At 38.5% G+C, this 19,540-nt stretch overlaps 2 protein-coding genes across 4 annotated transcripts in view; one reads left to right on the forward strand and one right to left on the reverse strand.

Moving 5' to 3' along the window:
• Nucleotides 1–19,540, forward strand: part of st6gal2a (ST6 beta-galactosamide alpha-2,6-sialyltranferase 2a) — a 97,509-nt gene that overhangs the window by 74,261 nt on the left and 3,708 nt on the right. For all 3 annotated transcript variants that reach the window (XM_067443439.1, XM_067443440.1, XM_067443441.1), the window contains exons 4-5: nt 751–852; nt 9,118–9,292. In XM_067443439.1, the coding sequence (XP_067299540.1) occupies nt 751–852; nt 9,118–9,292 (277 nt within the window). The remainder of the gene's footprint in view (nt 1–750; nt 853–9,117; nt 9,293–19,540) is intronic.
• Nucleotides 15,347–19,540, reverse strand: part of tmtops2b (teleost multiple tissue opsin 2b) — a 92,847-nt gene continuing 88,653 nt past the window's right edge. The window contains exon 4 of the mRNA XM_067443443.1: nt 15,347–17,521. Within this exon, the coding sequence (XP_067299544.1) occupies nt 17,231–17,521 (291 nt within the window). The 3' untranslated portion in view covers nt 15,347–17,230. The remainder of the gene's footprint in view (nt 17,522–19,540) is intronic.

The following is a 19,540-nucleotide window of genomic DNA, read 5'->3' on the forward strand; positions in this document are numbered from 1 at the left end:
TGCCTCATAATTAAAGCAGGTCTCATTTGAACACCCTCTGGCTCGTCCTCCGGCTGTGTGTGTTTTTTTAGGGAGATCTGAGTCATCATGTCCTAGTGGACACATGCTCACCGGGTAAACAAACAGAAACCATGCTGCCAGAAAAGTTATTGAATGTAATGGGTCCTATGACATTTTTCATGAATGAACAGATCAATGAGAATAAAGGGAACTGCAAGTAGTGTCTCAAAAGTTCACTCAAAAATGAAAACTTGGTAATTGTCTCACCTGTGTGCCATTTCAAACAACACTTGTTCAGTGAAGGACAAAGGGAGGCTTTTGAAGGCTGTTTTAAAAGCTGTGACCATGAGCTGTCAGGCTCTAAAGTAACAAAAAAGCTCCATAAAGCCTAAATGTAAGTGGTTCAAATGATTAATGTGCTGTACTGCTAAGTCCTCTCAAGTCATTCAACAGCCTTTGTTAGGAAAAGACTGAATTTAAGGCATTCCTTTTTGATAATCAAACCCTTCCCCGATCATTCTCAAATATTCACAAATCTGCATATTGAAAATGTGCTGTAAAATACCCTTGAAAAGTTACATTTTCTTAACATTTTTGTGTAAAGTCTCTAATGCTTTCCAAAGCTGCATTTATTTGATTAAAATACAGTAAAAATATAGTCAAAGTCAACAAGTTGGATGGACCTTCATTTTGTCTCTCTTCATTCTTTTGTTGGTCTTCTTTGTGTAACACTGTCTGGTTTCTGTGTAGATCCTGGCGAATCCCAAGCACCAGTTCAACACAAGCTCATTGTACAAGAATGTAACGCTGGTGGCGTGGGATCCTGCTCCATACACCCTCAACCTGCACAAAGTGAGTACTGACTACTTAAAATACAGCAAGAAGCATGAATCAGTGGTTTACAGCAAATTTATAACAGCTAAGGGACATTGTTACCCCCTTAGTTGTTATAAATTCGCTGGTTACCACATAATACAAATATTAAAGACAAAATATATTTATCAATTAGGGATGGGACTGTATGAAAATTTCACGTCATGATTATAGTAGCAAAAAAATTATCATGTTTATCAATATTATCACGGTTTTGTTAAAATAAGATGAAATTGTTCAAAAAGAACTGATGCACACACTGAAAACATTTATATTAGAAAATCAACAAAACAAATAAAGCAGGCAGCTCTGTGCACTTTAAGCAAGAATCTATTCTGTGGCATTTCCTTATAATGACCGCCGTCAATAGCAACGCATTATAACAGCACACGTCCATGTTATCACAACGGACACGCTCTCGTTTCATTGAAATGCATGATGAAATCAGAGGAAAAACTATAATATTGCTGTGACCATCTTGTCTGGACGATTGTTTTGTATGCTGTAACATTAATCTCAATTCAATATGTCCCCGTTATTCTTATTTATGTAGTTAAAAAAAAAAGAAGTCTACAATAAATATGTTATTATCCCTTAAATGTAATAGTAGAAAGTATTAGTAAGGGTAAATGTAGGAGAGCTTTGAAGAGGATGAAGAGAGGAAAGGCAGTTGGCCCTGATGACATACCAGTGGAGGTATGGAAGTGTCTAGGAGATCGGCAGTAGAGTTTTTAACTAGGCTGTTCAACAAGGTTTTAGAGAGTGAGAGGATGCCTGAGGAATGGAGAAGTGTTTTGGTGCCGATTTTTAAGAACAAGGGAGATGTGCCGAGTTGTGGAAACTACAGAGGTATTAAGTTGATTTGCCATACAATGAAGTTCTGGGAAAGAGTAGTGGAAGCAAGGCTAAGGGGAGAAGTGGACATTTGTGAGCAGCAGTATGGTTTCATGCCAAGAAAGAGCACTACAGATGCATTATTTGCTCTGAGAATTTTAATGGAGAAGTACAGAGAGGGTCAGAAAGAGCTGCATTGTGTCTTAGAGAAAGCAAATGACAGAGTGCCAAGAGAGGAGCTTTGGTATTGTATGGGGAGGTCTGGAGTTGCAGAGAAGTATGTTAGAGTGGTACAGGATATGTATGAGAGCAGTAGGACAGTGGTAAGGTGTGCCGTAGGTGAGACAGAGGACTTTACAGTGAAGGTTGGACTGCATCAAGGATCGGCTCTGAGCCCCTTCTTGTTTGCGGTGGTGATGGACAGTATGACATGAGGTCAGACAGGAATCTCCATGGACTATGAAGTTTGCGGATGACATTGTGATCTGTAGTGAGAGCAGAGAGCAGGTGGAGGAAAGTCTAGAGAGGTGGAGGTTTGCTCTGGAGAGAAGAGGAATGAAGGTTAGTCACAGAAAGATAGAATACATGTGTGTGAATGAGAGGGAACCAAGTGGAACCGTGAGGTTACAGGGAGAAGAGGTAAAGAAGGTGCAGGATTTTAAGTACTTAGGGTCAACAGTCCAGAGCAATGGGGAGTGTGGAAAAGAAGTGAAGAAGCGTGTGCAGGCAGGTTGGAATGGGTGGAGAAAAGTGTCAGGTCTGTTGTGTGATACAAGAGTACCAGCAAGAATGAAAGGAAAGGTGTACAGGACAGTAGTGAGACTAGCGATGTTGTATGGTTTGGAAACAGTTGCACTGAGGAAAAGACAGGAGGAAGAGCTAGAGGTAGCAGAGCTGAAGATATTGAGGTTCTCTTTGGGAGTGACGAGGATGGATAGGATCAGGAACGAGTACTTCAGAGGGACAGCACACGTGAGATGTTTTGGAAGCAAAGTTAAAGAGGCCAGGTTGAGATGGTGTGGACATGTTCAGAGGAGGGAGAGTGAATATATTGGTAAAAGGATGCTGGGGTTAAAGCTGCCAGGCATTGATCTTCAAGAGGAAGACCAAAGAGGAGGTTTATGGATGTAGTAAAGAAGGATATAAAGGTAGTCAGTCTGAGAGAAGAAGATTGTACTAGATGGAGGCAGATGATTTGCTGTGGCGACCCCTGAAGGGAACAGCCGAAAGAAAAAGATGATCCCTTAAATGTAATAGTCTTGTTTGAACTTGTTCGTTCATCTTTGGCTCAAAAGCCACTTGCTGCTATAAATTAGTGACAGCAACAGAAGTTACATTATTGCTTCATTAGATGGCAGCAAAGACTGTCCGATTCGGACGGGATTGGTTTAACATTGGGACATGGGGGTAAAGTAATTATTACCAGAGGTTCTCTGTGATTTTAGTCCCGTCCGAATGTGTCCCGTCCTGGTAATCACTGCGGACAATGTCAGTAAAGATTACAGACTTTTACCTTCTGTAAAAAGGTCTGGAAAAATTACCTCGGGTATACTAATCCCGTTTGAATAGACCCGCTGTAAAAAATATACGGTAAAATTTAGTCATTTCTACTTTAAAAGTTTAAAAAGCGCGTTTTGCGAGCATGGAGGCACTCGGTTGCATTGTAAATGTTGGGACAACTCTGTGGTAAACCTCCAGTATTTTCCGCACTTATTAGTGGCACAACACTTGTTTTAGCTCTAGGAAAAAAGTGTCTATTACCAACATAATCCAATCAGAAGCGTTAGACTGGACCTTACTTTGAGAAGGAGTTCAGACTGGCGCTCATGTTGTGTGTTTGCTCTCGTGATAACAGCAACGTCATACACACATGGCGACAAGGAGGTTACCATGGTGCGTAAAGCGGGTTACTCCTCTCACTTCTGCTAGTTTTACTGAGATGACTTATCCTTTGCGAATTGACCATTAATATTACAGACGTCCTGAGATAAAATTACTTTACCCCCATGTCCCCATGTTAATCTAATCACGTCCGAATAGGGCTATAATGAGTAAATCAATAGCAAAAACTTTTATATTGAACGGACTAATACTAATGCGGGAACAAGACTCAACTGACAAATGAGCACTGTCACTGTCAGGACACTTAAAGGGGTTAGTTTACCCAAAAATGAAATTTATGTCACCCTAATGTCGTTCCACACCCGTAAGACACCCGGGGAACACAGTTTAAGATATTTTATATTTAGTCTGAGAGATTCTGTCTTTCCATTGAAAACGTATGCACAGTATACTGTCCCTTTCCAGAAGGACCAGAAAGGTAATACAAATATCATCAAAGTAGTCCATATGTGACATCTGTGGGTTAGTTACAATCTCAAAGCATCGAAAATACATTTTGGTCCAAAAATAATAAAAACTACGACTTTATTCAGCATTCATTACCATTTGACTCTTTATTTGAGGATTGAAAACAAACCCAGAAGAGAAGACAATGATGAATAAAGTCGTAGTTTTTGTTATTTTTGGACCAAAATGTATTTTCGCTGCTTCAAGAGATTTTAATTAACTAACTGATGTCACATATGGACTACATTGAGGATGTTTTTATTACCTTTCTGGACATGTGTGTCTACACTTTCATTGAAGGAACAGAAAAGCTCTTGGACTAATATAAAATACCTTAAACTGTGTTCCGATGATGAACGGAGGTCTTACGGGTGTGGAACGACATTAGGGTGAGTTATTAATGACATAAATGTAATTTTTGGGTGAACTAACCCTTTAAGCAATATGGTAAATCTGAATGCAGGTAATACACTTTGTCACAATAATACAAGCTTCATGAACAATATCAATGAGAACAAACATGTGTACGTTGCTAAGAGTGGTTGCAAAGGATGTTGTGCAGTGATACAGAGAACTGTTGTGTGAATTGGTCATATCCGTGTTTTATCAAGAATAAACCACAGCTATTATGACCAATCAGAATCAAGAACAGGAATTAAAACGCATTAAACACAGCTAGAACAGCCGTTTCCTATAAAGCCGTTTTGTTTATTAGTTGTCAACAAGAACTGAAAGAGGACCTATTATGCTTTTAGCATTTAACTTTTTTTTTTTTTTTTTTGGATGTTATGACAAAAGTTTCTAAACTAAAACCTATTTGAGTAGGCCTCAAAAACAAAACCAAGACTTTGTAGAAGGGCATGATATGGCCTCTCTAACATTTAAAAGGTCATTTTTAATGCCTTTAGATATCCTTTGCGCAATCACAGCTCTAGAATTTTTTACGTTTCAATGATATTTCTCCCCACACGTGTCCAGAGAGCAGGCGATGTGGTTCTTTTGCAATTCAGATGAGCACAAGCACCATGCTGGAAGGTGATGCTGATTTGTCTGGTCCGGGCGCTTCTGCTCGCACACCGCTGTGAATCATAAACCACAATACTGGGGGAAAAAAGATCAGAGCGGATTACTATAAATGCTTTCAATCTGTCCTTTGTGCCCTCACCTCTCTGGAACCGCCATATAGCACCATTTCATATGTTAACAATATCGTCATACCTCGTAGTTGTGGACATGAAATGAGGCATTAATGGGATACATATAGAATAGGTTGTCATCGCTATACTGCTTTGCCTTGACTGACTCCCACAGAGTAACAGCACATCACTAAAACATGTGCCATCTGATGACCTCATGATTGCTTGACGATATGACAATTGCAGCATTTTCACAGCAGGACCTTAGAAAAAGAAGGAAAAACAGCCTAAGAGCCTAGGCAAGAACAATTTGCCGCCACCAACCCAACTTATGATCCAACCCGTCACCTGTGATGATATCAAAATTAAATCCACACCTGCCCAGACCCGTTAATATTCGGTGTTAAATTTAGCGTTAAATCACACAAACATCACACGCTAAAAGAAGCATCAACAAAAGTTGCACTGTCGCTGTGGTGGTGACGTGTTGGGTCAAATGTCATATCAGTACTGCGCATGTGTAACGGTAATTTAGACATAGAAATATTGCATTTCATCATTTTTCATCCTCGCTACTACCCACCCGCAAGGAGTTAATTATCTGCCCGTACATTTTAGGAATGTCACAATCCACCTGTTTTAGCTGCTTTTATGCGGGTACCCAAACGATTGCAGGAATCTACTGGACGCACCACAACAGACTTTTAAAAATAGTGGTTGACCAATCAAAATTCTGTGTGAACTCAACCAATCTGCAGGTTCAGCGCCGAACTTAACGGTAGTAAAAAGTACTACCTCACGCAGGGCATTTAAGGGGTAAATATTTACCCGGAACTTCATTTGAACCCTGGTTCCCGGGGTCGAAACATGCAGAGTACCACCCCAGAGTCTCTAGTACCTGGGGAAAGTTCCTGCGATGCAAGAATTGCATTAGATTGCAGGGATTTACCCTTCTTTTAATAGCCATTTCTGCTGTCTAGAATGAAGGAATGGTATCATATGGTCAATAAGTAAGTCTATGTACAGCTGCATTGGTTAATTTTGTAGTTGATTTCTCTCTCTCTCTCTCTCTCTCTCTCTCTCTCTCTCTCTCTCTCTCTCTCTCTCTCTCTCTCTCTCTCTCTCTCTCTCTCTCTCTCTCTCAGTGAACAGTGAACCTGCTGAATTCCTTTTTTATTAAGAAACATGTACATGTTTTTAACATGTACATGTTAAAGGGAATTATTCGTTTTTATGTTGTGCTAATTCTTTTTAGGTTTTATTTAATGGAGTAAGAGCTATGAATTATACTTTTTGGTCACAGTTATATTAGGTGTCTAACTACTATAAACCAAGCAATTATTTTTAAAGTGTATTTATTGTGTTTATTTTGTATTGCAAAACTGCTATTGAGCTGGGATACGGGTTCGGTTAGGAACAGGTTAAGGGTGGGGTAAGGTGTAAGGTATGGGTAGGTTTTAGGGTGGGGTAAGGTGTCGGGTAAGGTGTAAGGTATGGGTAGGTTTTAGGGTGGGGTAAGGTGTCGGGTAAGGTGTAAGGTATGGGTAGGTTTTAGGGTGGTGTAAGGTGTAAGGTATGGGTAGGTTTAAGGGTGGGGTAAGGTGTAAGGGAAGGGTCAAGAGACATTTTTTTTAACATAAATTACTTACAGCTATTACGTGCAGGTATGTTTTCAGTATAAGTACAATGTAAGAACATGTATGTACACAGTATGTGCATCAGATGATTGATTGAAATGTTAGTAGGAACAGACCTGAGTGAACCAAACAGGGCTTGACATTACCTTTTTTGCTCACCAGCCACTGTGGCTAATGGTTTCCAAAGTTACTTGCCACTCAACATTTTCAATAGCCACAAGTTTGACATCGATACCATAGGGGGAAAAAATTGCTGTATAGGTATTTTTAATATAATCTGTATATAGAAGCAGGTATATTAGGCTGCTGTCACTTTAAGACCTGATGTGTGGAACCATTATACTGTTTTGAATGCATTTTCTTTCACAACCGCTTACATTTACTTAAAGGCCGTGTATGTAAGATTGTGGCCAAAACTGGTACTGCAATCACTTTCAAATGACTTTAGAGCAGTGTATCCCCTCTTCGGACCCCTGACTCGAGGTTGCCAGATAGGCTGCAGGATCCAGCAGGAACGTCTGTAGCTGTATCTTTGCTAACTAGAGCAAAGCTGGCAACCCGAATGCCTAAACACTGCTTACTTTGTGATTGGTCAATAGGTGGAGGGTGGAGCTTCAGGCCAAAACACAACATGTCAACATCAACATCTGTTGAGGGCTGCTACAACAACTTTTAAATGACAATTTCCGGGCTGGACTACTGTTGTCAGTGAAGTATTTGAAACCTGTAGTCAAAGATGAGTTTTAAGGGGTAAAATTATTGATCACCAAAATGACATATTTAAAGGTTTTTTTCCTATATCCTTGCCTCATTTAGTATGTTCTAAGTATATGCTTCTATGAATATATGTAAATTAGCACAGCCTCCACTGGCATCAGCTGATAGATCCAGTTGTTGATGATCACACATTGGGCACATTTACATGCACGTTCTTAAGCCTAATAAGTCGACAATGATTATGGTCATGTAAACACTATAACCTAGGTCATAAGCGGCGTACGCATAAACCGGTCGGGACAGGTAGCTTTTTACCCTCGATTTTTGCTTTTTACCCCCGATTTTGCGCAGCGTGTGAACGCATTAACCTGCTTTCTGTCTGTCGGCTCATTGAAATGCGCATGTGTGATGGGTGACAAAAACACAAACTTAGAGCAGATTTAAATGCATTCAGACAGAGCGAGCTAGCGTTTTGCATGAAATAAGGACATATATCACAAACATAGACTCTTTTAAGATGTGTTCTCTCTTCTCATGCAGCAGAAGTAGAAGAGGTTCAGTCAAAACTCTGTATCTGGAACTGCATGAGGGATCATATGAGCCATGAATCGCCCGCTGACACGGTGCAAGCTTTATTTAAAATCACAACTGACGTAACATTTGGAATACTCTGAGTCAGATACGGACATAATTATTTTTGACGTCACTACAAGGAAATAACCTGGCTTATTAATACATTTGAAAATACTCAGCAATGGTGTTGACTTATGAATTTGCACATGGTTTTTCTTAAAGCATAACGTGAATCCTCGCCAAGAACGGCATTTTGACATTTTGCGTGTATTTGACTGTTAAAGCGCAATAAGCAGTACAAAAAAAGAACTCTATTCAGCACTGAGCACAAAATCTGCAGGAATGAGTGAAATGATGCTCAATGTGCACAATCCTACACTGACGTTCAAGCCCTGTAATACCAGTAATATTCATCTGGAGCAAATGAATTGAGTGTGTGAGGGGAGGCAGGTTTGTGTGTCAACTCCCTGTCAGAGAGATGAGAGAATGAGACTGTGCAGCTGGTATCGTCTATCTATTATGTGGGAAAGGAGTATTGGAAGAGTTTCAGACATTTCAGTATTGAAAAATCTGTTTTTCTGACAACATTGCACTTAGTTTATTAATATTTTATGATTACGAGCTCATCACATTCCAGTCAAAATGGGAGGGTGTTTGTGCGCATCTTTACCTATATAGGGCACTCATATTTACGATAATTCAGAGATCATGTGAAGGCAGCATAAATGTCAAGCCCTGAACCCAAATTATGAGAAAAGAAAAAAGTAGGGCACGGCCTTTATCCCCCGTTTGTTGATTGGATTGAGGCAAATCTGAAATGTAAAAGAGGGATAGGTTTAAGCAGACCAAATAGGAGTCTGTCACCAGTTATGACATTTTGATGAAACCATAAAAAGGTCAATAAAAAGAAGCATACATGAATGATTTGGTCACAATAAGAAGAATTTAGAAAATAGATTAACACAAGGCATTAACACTTGTTTTTCTTTGTTTTGTAGTGGTACTCAAATCCAGACTACAACCTGTTCACGCCATACATGGAGCACAGGATGCACTTCCCCACTCAGCCTTTCTACATCCTGCACCCGAAATACATCTGGCAGTTATGGGATGTGATTCAAGGGAACAATCTGGAGAACATTCAGCCCAACCCACCCTCTTCAGGGTTCATAGGTAAGCCCTGCACATGCACACTCACACATGCACATATTCTGTGAATGAAAAGTGAAAGTGAAGTGACATCTGGCCAAGGATGGCGACCCATACTTGGAATTTGTGCTCTGCATTTAAACCATCCAAGTGCACACACACACACAGTAGTGAACACACATACACACACGCCGTGAACACACACCCAGAGCAGCGGGCAGCCATATTGCTGCGGTGCCCGTGGAGCAGTTGGGGGTTCTGTGCCTTTTTTAAGGTCTCACCTCAGTCATGGAATGACAAACAATAAAGTAAAATTGCACAAATAACTGTTTTCAAACCACTCTCACAGTCCCAACCCATTTTAAATGAAACCCATTTCTGTTCCAGTTGGACAGCTCAAACAAACTGATTGCAATTTTTTTTGGTGCCAAAGAAATGACACACTTTACTTCAACTTTACTCTTTATCCCCAAATGCACATCTTGGTATTGTCTCCCAAGAAAGTGGCTGTATTTTTTAGAAATCTGCACTTGAAGAGGTTTTATTTGCCTCTCAACTGTCATGTTTCCATCAACAAATGAGTAAATGGAGACATAGAGAGCGACGGGATGAAAGAGTGCAGAGGGGAAGAAAAAAAAACAATTCCGGTCAGGTTCCTGGACACTGCCGCTCAGTCCTCAGCCAGCCGAGAGGCTCTTCCTCATGATGCCATGCGATGGTACTGGGCTCGATCCTCCTCCACCCCCTGGTGGCCGGCGGTGGCTCCTCCGGTTGAGGGCAGTCGGCAGCGAGTCCCGTGCTCCCTGCTCCTCCCCATCATGGCGGACGGCAGCAGGCTCCGGCCCACCGGTCTTCACTCGCACCAGCACCATCGCCTCGGGGAGCCATTTGTAGTCTTCATTCCCTCCTCATCCCCGCGACCCCATTCAGCAGCATGTCCCTCCTTCCTCCTGGGTTTCGGCACCAATGTAATGACATTCATAGAATGAGGAGGAAGGAGGCGGGAACCGGCAAAAGTTTAAAAGACTAATCAAATGCACTTTACTTTAAAATATGCAGCTTGTCATTCTATATAGTTAAATAATTAAATCTCAGCCTTTTTTAATCAATAATTGCACCAACCTGTGAGTAACACTGGTTCGTATACTAACTGATTTCTACGTTAGCACTTAGTGGGTGTTAATTCCAAACCCTCTCTGAAATAAGGGTGTCCTGCACACTACCACTTGCTCTTTCAGTGCTGTCGAAAACAATTCATCCATACAGAAAAAACGCATTCCTGATTTTAAATATATTGCCGCATGAGCTGCTTACTAAAGGTAATCTTACATCAATGTGTAATGCACTCTAATAAAACCTGTACGCAGATTAGAAATTCTGAATGTCCATCAGTGGAAAAATATATTTTTATGGCCGGTTCCCACAGAATGAATTTTTGCTGTTAAAAACGCGATACAGGGGTCAGTGGGACGGGGGGAAAGGCGTAAAGTCTAGAGATGCTTTTTTTTTTTGAAAGTTGAACTAACTTTAACTTGATCGCCGCATTTTTTGAATGGCGTGTAATGCACGAGACACAGCAAAAGATGCAAGGAGCGAGTGGAAAAACACATTCTGAGAGACCGGCCCCTTGTACTGAATTAATCAGCCAAACCTTCACAACCTGACCTCTTATGTAAAATGCAATTAATTCCAGCTCCATAACTCCCGATTGTGGAAAGTGACCTATAGCAGACTGATAGGTATGGCTTCTGCACTCACAGGAGGTTGTGGGATATTTGCTCAGTATGTGTTGGCTAAAACCACAGAGAGAGAGTGAGAGTAAAAGAGTAGCAGATGGAGACGTGACGTTTATATCCAGCAATGGAGATTTTCAACCCAGAGCTCAGATGAGTCTGACCCACATTCGGCACCGACATAATCGCTCTGACCATTAGTACGATCTCGCAGAATTCATCATAATGTATTAGTCATAGAACGTATTTTCTTCTGTATTGTGACAGACATTAGAGCTTAATGGATTATCGGGGGGGGGGGGGGTGACTAGATTCTACTCATTGGTTGTGTATTGGATGGAGGCAGTTCTGAATGTTTGCTTGCAGTCGACTGTTAGAAAGGGACATGTTAATGCAGACTGAAGGATTTGACCACCCGAGTGGTTTGTAATTTCACTGGAAGATCCAGTTAAGTAGTTGTTTTTTTTTTTTTTTAAATCTCAGGATATCCAAATGAAGAGTCTTCTTGAACAATGTTGGAATGGGACTTGATTTTGTCTATCAGGAATTGATTTAATGGTTGTGTTTTGCTTTTGTTTTGATGTCATTTGAGTGACAGGTATAATCATTTATAATAAATACTGCAATATTCTATTAAAAACATAAAAAAACAAAAATTGTCCATTTTAAAGCTACACTGTGTGATATTTTCCCCCATCTTGCGGTGTAAAGGTATATGACCATCCAGTGAATAATAGTTTGTGAAAAATGGCTTTGGCTAATGTACTTTTTAAGATGGAGGAGAAAAATGGCGACCGGCATTCGAACCCCTCACCCGTATGTATTTTCAATGGCATATTATAAACGTATGAGAATACTTTATAACTTGAAATAAGTAAATATACATTAATGAGCACATATATTTTTGACGACGGAATGATCCGAGCACATCTGTTTAGTCTCAATGCCTTGTGTCTCTGGAAGTCTTGCATCTACAATCATTGGGTCTCATTCACTAATATTGCGTGGATTTTTTCGTATTTGTACGCACAGGAGAAGTTCTCACACTGTAAAAAATTATGTAGAAAAAAAGTTAACTGGTTGCCTTAAAATTTTGAGTTCATTGAAATTAGAGTTAATACAATGAACATTTTTTGAGATTCGGCAACCTTTATTAAAATATTATTAAAAGATTTTTTAAGCATATTGGGTAATTGTGTGTGTTTTATTTCTGATGACGCAGTGAAACATGCCAAATAGTGCTATTTTCATGATTTATCAATTTTTTTATGTGGTTCAGATACAATAATATTTTGAGTTTCTATTTATTAAACAAATTTCCTTCATTGTATCAACTCAAATTTTTAATTTCAATAAACTCAAACTTTTAAGGCAACCAGGTTACTTACTTTTTTAAGTTAAACCAACAAAAAACAACCAAAAAATTTTACAGTGCACGAAAAATCTCCACCTAATTCACAACACCTAGAATTTGTTCTTAACATCGTTCTGATGTTAGTGAATTTGGAGTATTCTAAACGTGTTCGTAAAACGACTTAACTGGAACTTCCATTGAAATTACAGACCACTCTGCTAGCTTATCCCGGACATTTCCAATCATTTAGTCTGTATAAACATGCCCCACACTGTAAAAAATTATTTAGAAAAAAAAGTTAAACCTCAACTCAAATTTTTAATTTCAATAAACTCAAAATTTTAAGGCAACCAGGTTACTTACTTTTTTAAGTTAAACCAACAAAAAACACCACAATTTTTTTACAGTGCATGTGCCTGCTTGGAGAATGAGACCAATTCACTCTCCTCTTAATTGCTGAGCTTGGCTGATAAAATGCAGCATGACATTGCTTCAGGCACAGGAGTAATCACCCATAGCTACAGATCTTGTTGAACAGGTGTTAAATATTTGGCCGTATTGTTGACACATACAGACTCTCCTCACAGATGTGGAGCCTGTTTCTATGGTGATGTCTATAGAAGTGTGGTGTGGTTTGCAGTGGTGTCCAAATGTCCATGTTTGAAAATGCTACCCTTTTGCATTTTCTCTTTGATTGTGTATTTGGGGTAGGGGAGGCGGGTTCATCTTTTCTGAAGCGTAAAAATGTTTGTCTGGGATGCCATGAACCTGGAAACTGTAGTGTACACCATGAGGTAGGAGCACAGGAGACGGACACAGATGTGAATGTTGAATAAATGAAAATGTTGAATGAAGTCATTATTTTTGTCTTTGCACACGAAAAGTATTCTCTTTGCTTCATAAAATTAGGGTTGAACCACTGGAGTTATATGGACTTTATTTAACAATGTGTTTCTTCCTTTTTGGCCTTAAAAGTGTTAATTAAATTGGTGCCTATTGAGGGGTCAGAAAGCTCTCGAATTTCATCAGATAGATCTTCATTTGTGTTCTGACGATAAACAATGTCTTATGGTTTGGAATGACATGAGGGTGAGGAATTTAAATTTGTGGGTGATCCATTTACAGTGGTGTAAAGTAATGAATTACAAATACCCTCGTTACTGTAATTGAGTAGTTTTCTCATGAATTGTACTTTTTTAAGTAGTTTAAAAACAGTGTACTTTTACTTCAGTGCATTTTAAGTGCTGTATCGGTGCTTTTACTGCGCTATTTTCCCTAAACCTGCCGTCGCTACATTGTTTATTTATTTTTCCTGTCAGCGTGATTGGCTAAGATCAATAATCAGTCCTGTACTTCAGTAGCCTAGAAGTCTAGACGCAAAATTTAATCTGCCCGTGAGTGTCGTCTAGCGACTCTCAATACCTATCTGAGCTGTATTCGCCTCACTCTGGACGGGCCAATCACATCGTGTATAGAGTCGGTGGGCAGGGCCATAATGACGACAGCCGAGTTGCGTTTGCGTGCTTCTAGTAAACACAGAAACTGGCGAACGGCGGTCTTTCGAATCAGCTTTGACCGCGACTCTGGAAGACTTGGAGTTCAGCTTTTCTCTGAGAAAAGAATAAAGAACGGCACTGAAGTCACTCTTAAAAAGGGAAGATGTGTTCAGGGTTTTGCTGACCGGATACAGAGAATGTTTAATCAATCAACAAGCTCTGCTTCACCTTCGTTGCTCTGGTTGGTTGTGTATCGTATCCTATCGCGTGCAGAGGGAGTTTGAAAGACAACCGTTTATCCCGCCCCTCAGATTGAGCCCTGTCAATGGTGAGTTTCCAGACCAAACATCTTGATGTGGGTCTGGCTTGTCAGGCTAGTACTTCAGTGCGTCACGCGTGACTCCCTCAAATCAACCATAGCGACCACCAGCCTAGAGTGAGAGATGCACGCGCGCGCTTTATGAAAGGGGGTCGTTGCTGGCTACTGTATGATGATGACTGAAATCGTCAAATCGCCTTAAACAATTACTACAAATGTACCGCAGAATGTTACGTTTTCTAATACATACATAAATGGTATGTGTTCTGTTAGCGCAGCACAAGCTCGCGGTGCCATCTGCTGGAAACTCTTCAAGTGCATTAGGCATTAACCGATCTGCACTGCTAGATTTTTGTCCCTTACATCGATTTTATTTAACATGTAAAAGCATTAAACCTGCTTTCTTTCAGCTTATTGAAGTGCATATTTTAATGTAATGTGTTCTCACGTGGCGATTTAAAATTGTAGGCCATGTATATAGCAAATAACTTTCATAAAACATCAGATTTATATTTAAATCAGGTTTATTTTTTAATTGCAAGCAAAAATTAGTGTTACTCGAATCACTCGAGTTACTCGATTCTGATTTCTAATCTTTTTACAGAGAAAGAACTTTTTTTTTAAAGAACGATTGTTTATACATTAATTTTTATTTTTTTAACATAAAATTGTTATTGTACTACGCTTTGCAACCTTTTTTAATTAACTGCAAGAAAATCTACAGAATGGTGGTCTTAAATATATATATATTTATGAATATATATATATATATATATATATATATATATATATATATATATATATATATATATATATATATATAAAATGTACATTCATTCGTTCATAGATACATACATACATACATACATACATACATACATACATACATACATACATACATACATACATACATACATACATACATACATACATACATACATACATACATACATACATACATACATACATACATACATACATACATACATACATACATACATACATACATACATACATACATACATACATACATACATACATTACACACACACACACACACACACACACACACACACACACACACACACACACACACACACACACACAAAGAATACTGAAAAATACTAAGAAAGTTGATGTCTTTAAAGAATGAATTGTGGATAGGGTAGTGAATGATGAAAGGTCAGAGAGGGTTAAAGGTCTGCTATAAATGAATAGTGGCTGTTGAGATGGTATTCTCTCTTATAACTTAATCAGATACCGCTAAAACCCGTTTGAATGTGAATATGTATTGGTGTGAACAGTGCATAGTTTTTGTACAGTGGGAAACGCATTATAATTTCTGGTTTAGAAAGAGTTTAGAAAATAATTCACAATTCAAACAGTTTAGAATTCAAACACAATTCACAATCATTTAATAGCTGTTTATGACCCCTTGACTTTATAAAAATCACAGACAATTTTGCACACTCTTAACTTATAGACTTCTGCAATCAATCTGCGTAATTCATTGATTTATCGGCATTTGTACTTGAACAAAAATGGCACAACAATTTGACAGGCAGATATCCATTTTGTAATGTGGCAATTACTGGTGTGGGTACTTTCTTACAAATAGACAGATATTTAAATGCAGAAAATCATACATTGTCCCTGGTGTTTGGCACATTATACACAATTATTTCAGTGTTCTAGAGATGGAAGAGATGGCAATGAGTTTAAAGTGTGTCACTGAGTCTTTCCCCATGCATACATTAAGCACATTTTAAAAACACATTTCTTTTCTCTCTTTTTTTGAAAATCCATCTGAGAATGAATTGTTCTGGATCTCAAGTGATTCTTTTATATCAGTGTATTATGCACAAAGTGTTTGATCTTTTGGGAAGATTGCCCCATTGAAAATAGTTCTTTACATATAGCGTTGTGGAAACACTCTGTACTTTTATTCAAAAATTCTTTAGTGACCTGGGTTCAAGACAGCAATAAAACTCATATGAAACTTAACTGCGAGAAATGGAAGAGATAAGAACACCGTCTTTGGTATTGTTAACAAATAACGATTAAAAAAAAGCTTTCTGTTGCACTTAAATAATTCAAATAGTTCATGATATTCATGCATGCAATATGGCTAAATTCTTCAGAGTTCGTATGCCAGACACTCAATGCCTTGTACAATATTAGTGTAGCCAAAACTAAGTCACAAATAACCATAATACACACGGAAAAAGCAGGGCTACAAATACTTTTGATTTAGTGTATAGATATTACACATCTTGTCTAATGTGCAAATTAAGCTGAAAAGAAAGCAGGCAAAAATGGTTTCAAATACTATACAAAAGTTGCAATGTGCTGTGCAGGTAGAAAAACTACTACTTTTTTTACATTTTGAGAAGAGCAGAACAGTTTTAATACATAAAGTGTTAATAATATTAAAGTCAATTTGAAATCATAAATTGGTCATAAACTTCAAACGTGTGGGCTTAGAAAGGTTTTTTAGATCAAAAATGTTATGAAATTATCACAATTTTAAATGTTTTCTCTTTTTTTATTATTAATAAATGTTTTATTCTTGTGCTGGCAAAGCTGAGTTTTTAGTACATTTCTTTAAAAACAAAAAAAATACCCTTTGAATGGTTGTGTATTTTTTCTAGTAATTTATGTGTTAAAAGTGACTAAATGAATTCTTAGCAGATATACACAATAATATACTGTCTTACTCTTCCAACAGCATACAATCATTTGCTGTGAGGAGATGTTTTGTTAAAATGAATGACATATTAAAACTGGATATATTACTAATAGTGCTCACAATTAAGGTGAAACTTGAGCTTAAGTCAGGTAGGAACACAAAAAGATCACATAGGTAGCTACATCATGTTGTTGGTGGTGATGGAACAAAATGTGTGTTGTAAAATGTTAAAATGTTGTTGCTATTGGCGGTAACGTCATATTAAAAAAATTAAAAAGTCACAATACTAACTTTGGTGACAGTGTGTCGATGTATATGGTCAGACACTTGCATGTGTCATTTATTAATATTAACATTTTATGAAGTCACGCTCACATGATCATTCTCTGGTCAAAAACGCTGTAACTCTTGCATTTATGTGTTTTGTCCATCACTGGAAGAGCCGTGTCTGAGACGGTCAGTGCCTCTGGGGGGTTGGTTCTGTCTGTGGGAGGACTGCTGCGGTTGTGGATCCCGGTGGAGATCTGAGCGGCACAGGCAATAGTGTTACTGTGGACTCTACGGTTGAGCTGGATGACTGTGGTCTTGGAGGGCATGGACGAGTGACCGTTCTGCATCAAACTCCTCTGACAGCAGAACAAGATGCGGAAACACCTGTAGAACTTTGGACAAAGAGAGACACTTGAGAGATGACACACACTGCCAACATTCTCAAAAATGTAAAAGCCTTTAAAACTGAGTATGGATTTTTACTGCAAAATTTTGGCCTGAAAAGGTTTTAAAAGATCCTTTTTTTTTTTTTTTTTTGCAGCGCATGTTAAATTAGGGTGCAGTCACGCTATCAAAAAGGTCTGTTATCCATTGTCAATAGTGTAGAGGTGAATGAAGCCCCATTCACACAGAAATTCCTTTCAATGCAAGCATTTTTCTGTTAGTCATTGCAAATCGCAAATATGTGAGCTTCAACACAAACAGTATCTGCGTTGGGAACTTTTTCACACTTGCGCCATCATCTAGATTCCTGTTTCTTTATTGAATTGACTGGATTTTCTGGATTTCTAGTTTGCAAAACTAACCTGAACTTAATTGGATTCTGCCCTTGTCCTGAAATTGTGATTGCTACTACTTATTGAAATTGCAGAATTTTGTAAATCTTACTGAGCAACGATAAACGTGCCTTCACAGAAGTAAAATGCAACCCACAATGCATTTTGTTCAAGTATAAATGCCGATCAATCTGTGAATTCCACCGCTTGACTACGATTTACATTTTGCTTTTGATAATGCATGCTGGATTGTCTCAGAGATTGGTGAAACGTTTTGCTGTTCTTGGGATGAATAGTCTTAGTGTGAAATAATTTTCTACTGAGAGTAATTTTGTCTTGTTGATATTAGTGTGAATAGAAGGCCTTAAAGTCAACAAAACTTTAAACTTGAAATCGGATTCGATTTTTTTTATATATACATTATAACGTGCACTGGGTGCATCGCGATAACAAAGGGGGAAAAAATATTACATCAATATGTAATGTCTTTAAAATGATAGAGTTGACTTGCGTTAAATCCCAGAGTAGTAGGAAATATTGATGTCATGCAAGTAATGGGTTGTGAACACATGATTGTGCCCACAGCCTTTTTATAACTTCAGTTGTTTGAGAAGCTCTTGACTGCATACTATAAATAGATTCCTTAAATGTCAGCAGAAGTTGATGAGTTAAATCTAAACGCTCTTGTATGTCTTTACCAAGCAAATGGAATTAAATGAAAATCGCACTTTGCAATATTGTGACAGATTATACTTCTTAAATGAACATTTTGTCAGCTTGGTCTCTTTTTATCGTTCACTGACCGTTGCAGTTTGAGTTTGTGAGCTAGCGATTGACCGATATGGGTTTTCCCTAGTGGCTAAGAGTCTCCCGCTGTTGAATTGGAGCACACACACTGATATTGCATGGCATGTTTCCTCATGTATACATGATATTTTCATAATTTCCAGAAAATCTTGTAAAATAAAAATGTTGCATCAGTTCAAAATTTACATTTGCTGAGAGAGAAAATGTCACGGATAATTTGCTATATGCTATAATTTAACAGACTGAATTTAGGCTTTTCTTTTATTCACTTCATTTATTCATCAACACTTCAGTTGTGGTAAACGGAAGCTCAAACATGTTCTCTTGACGTGTGAGAGCTAATGAGATTCATTCTTGTATGTTATGCAGTGCTTTTGAGCTTCAGCAAGAACCAATGAGATTATTTCTCATGTGTTACGCAGCATGTTTAAGCTTCCACAAGAACCAATGAGGTTCATTCTTGTGTGTTACTCAGCAGGTTTGAGCTTCAGCAGGAACCAATGAGGTTCATTCTCATGTGTTATGCAGCACATTTGAGCTTCAGCAAGAACCAATGAGGATCATTCTTATGTGTTACAAAGCACATTTGAGCTTCTACAAGAACCTCTGAGGTTCATTTTTGCGTTACGCAGCAGGTTTGAGCTTCAGCAAGAACCAATGAGGTTCATTCACGTGTTACGCAGCAGGTTTGAGCTTCAGCAAGAACCAATCATGTTCATTCTCATGTGTTACACAGCACATTTTGAACTTCCACAACAACCAATAAGGTTCATTCTGGCGTTACGCAGCACAATTGAGCTTCCACAAAAACCAATGAGGTTCATCTGT

Source organism: Pseudorasbora parva, chromosome 5, assembly GCF_024679245.1.
Source record: "Pseudorasbora parva isolate DD20220531a chromosome 5, ASM2467924v1, whole genome shotgun sequence".
In the NCBI taxonomy this organism is placed as follows: domain Eukaryota; kingdom Metazoa; phylum Chordata; class Actinopteri; order Cypriniformes; family Gobionidae; genus Pseudorasbora; species Pseudorasbora parva.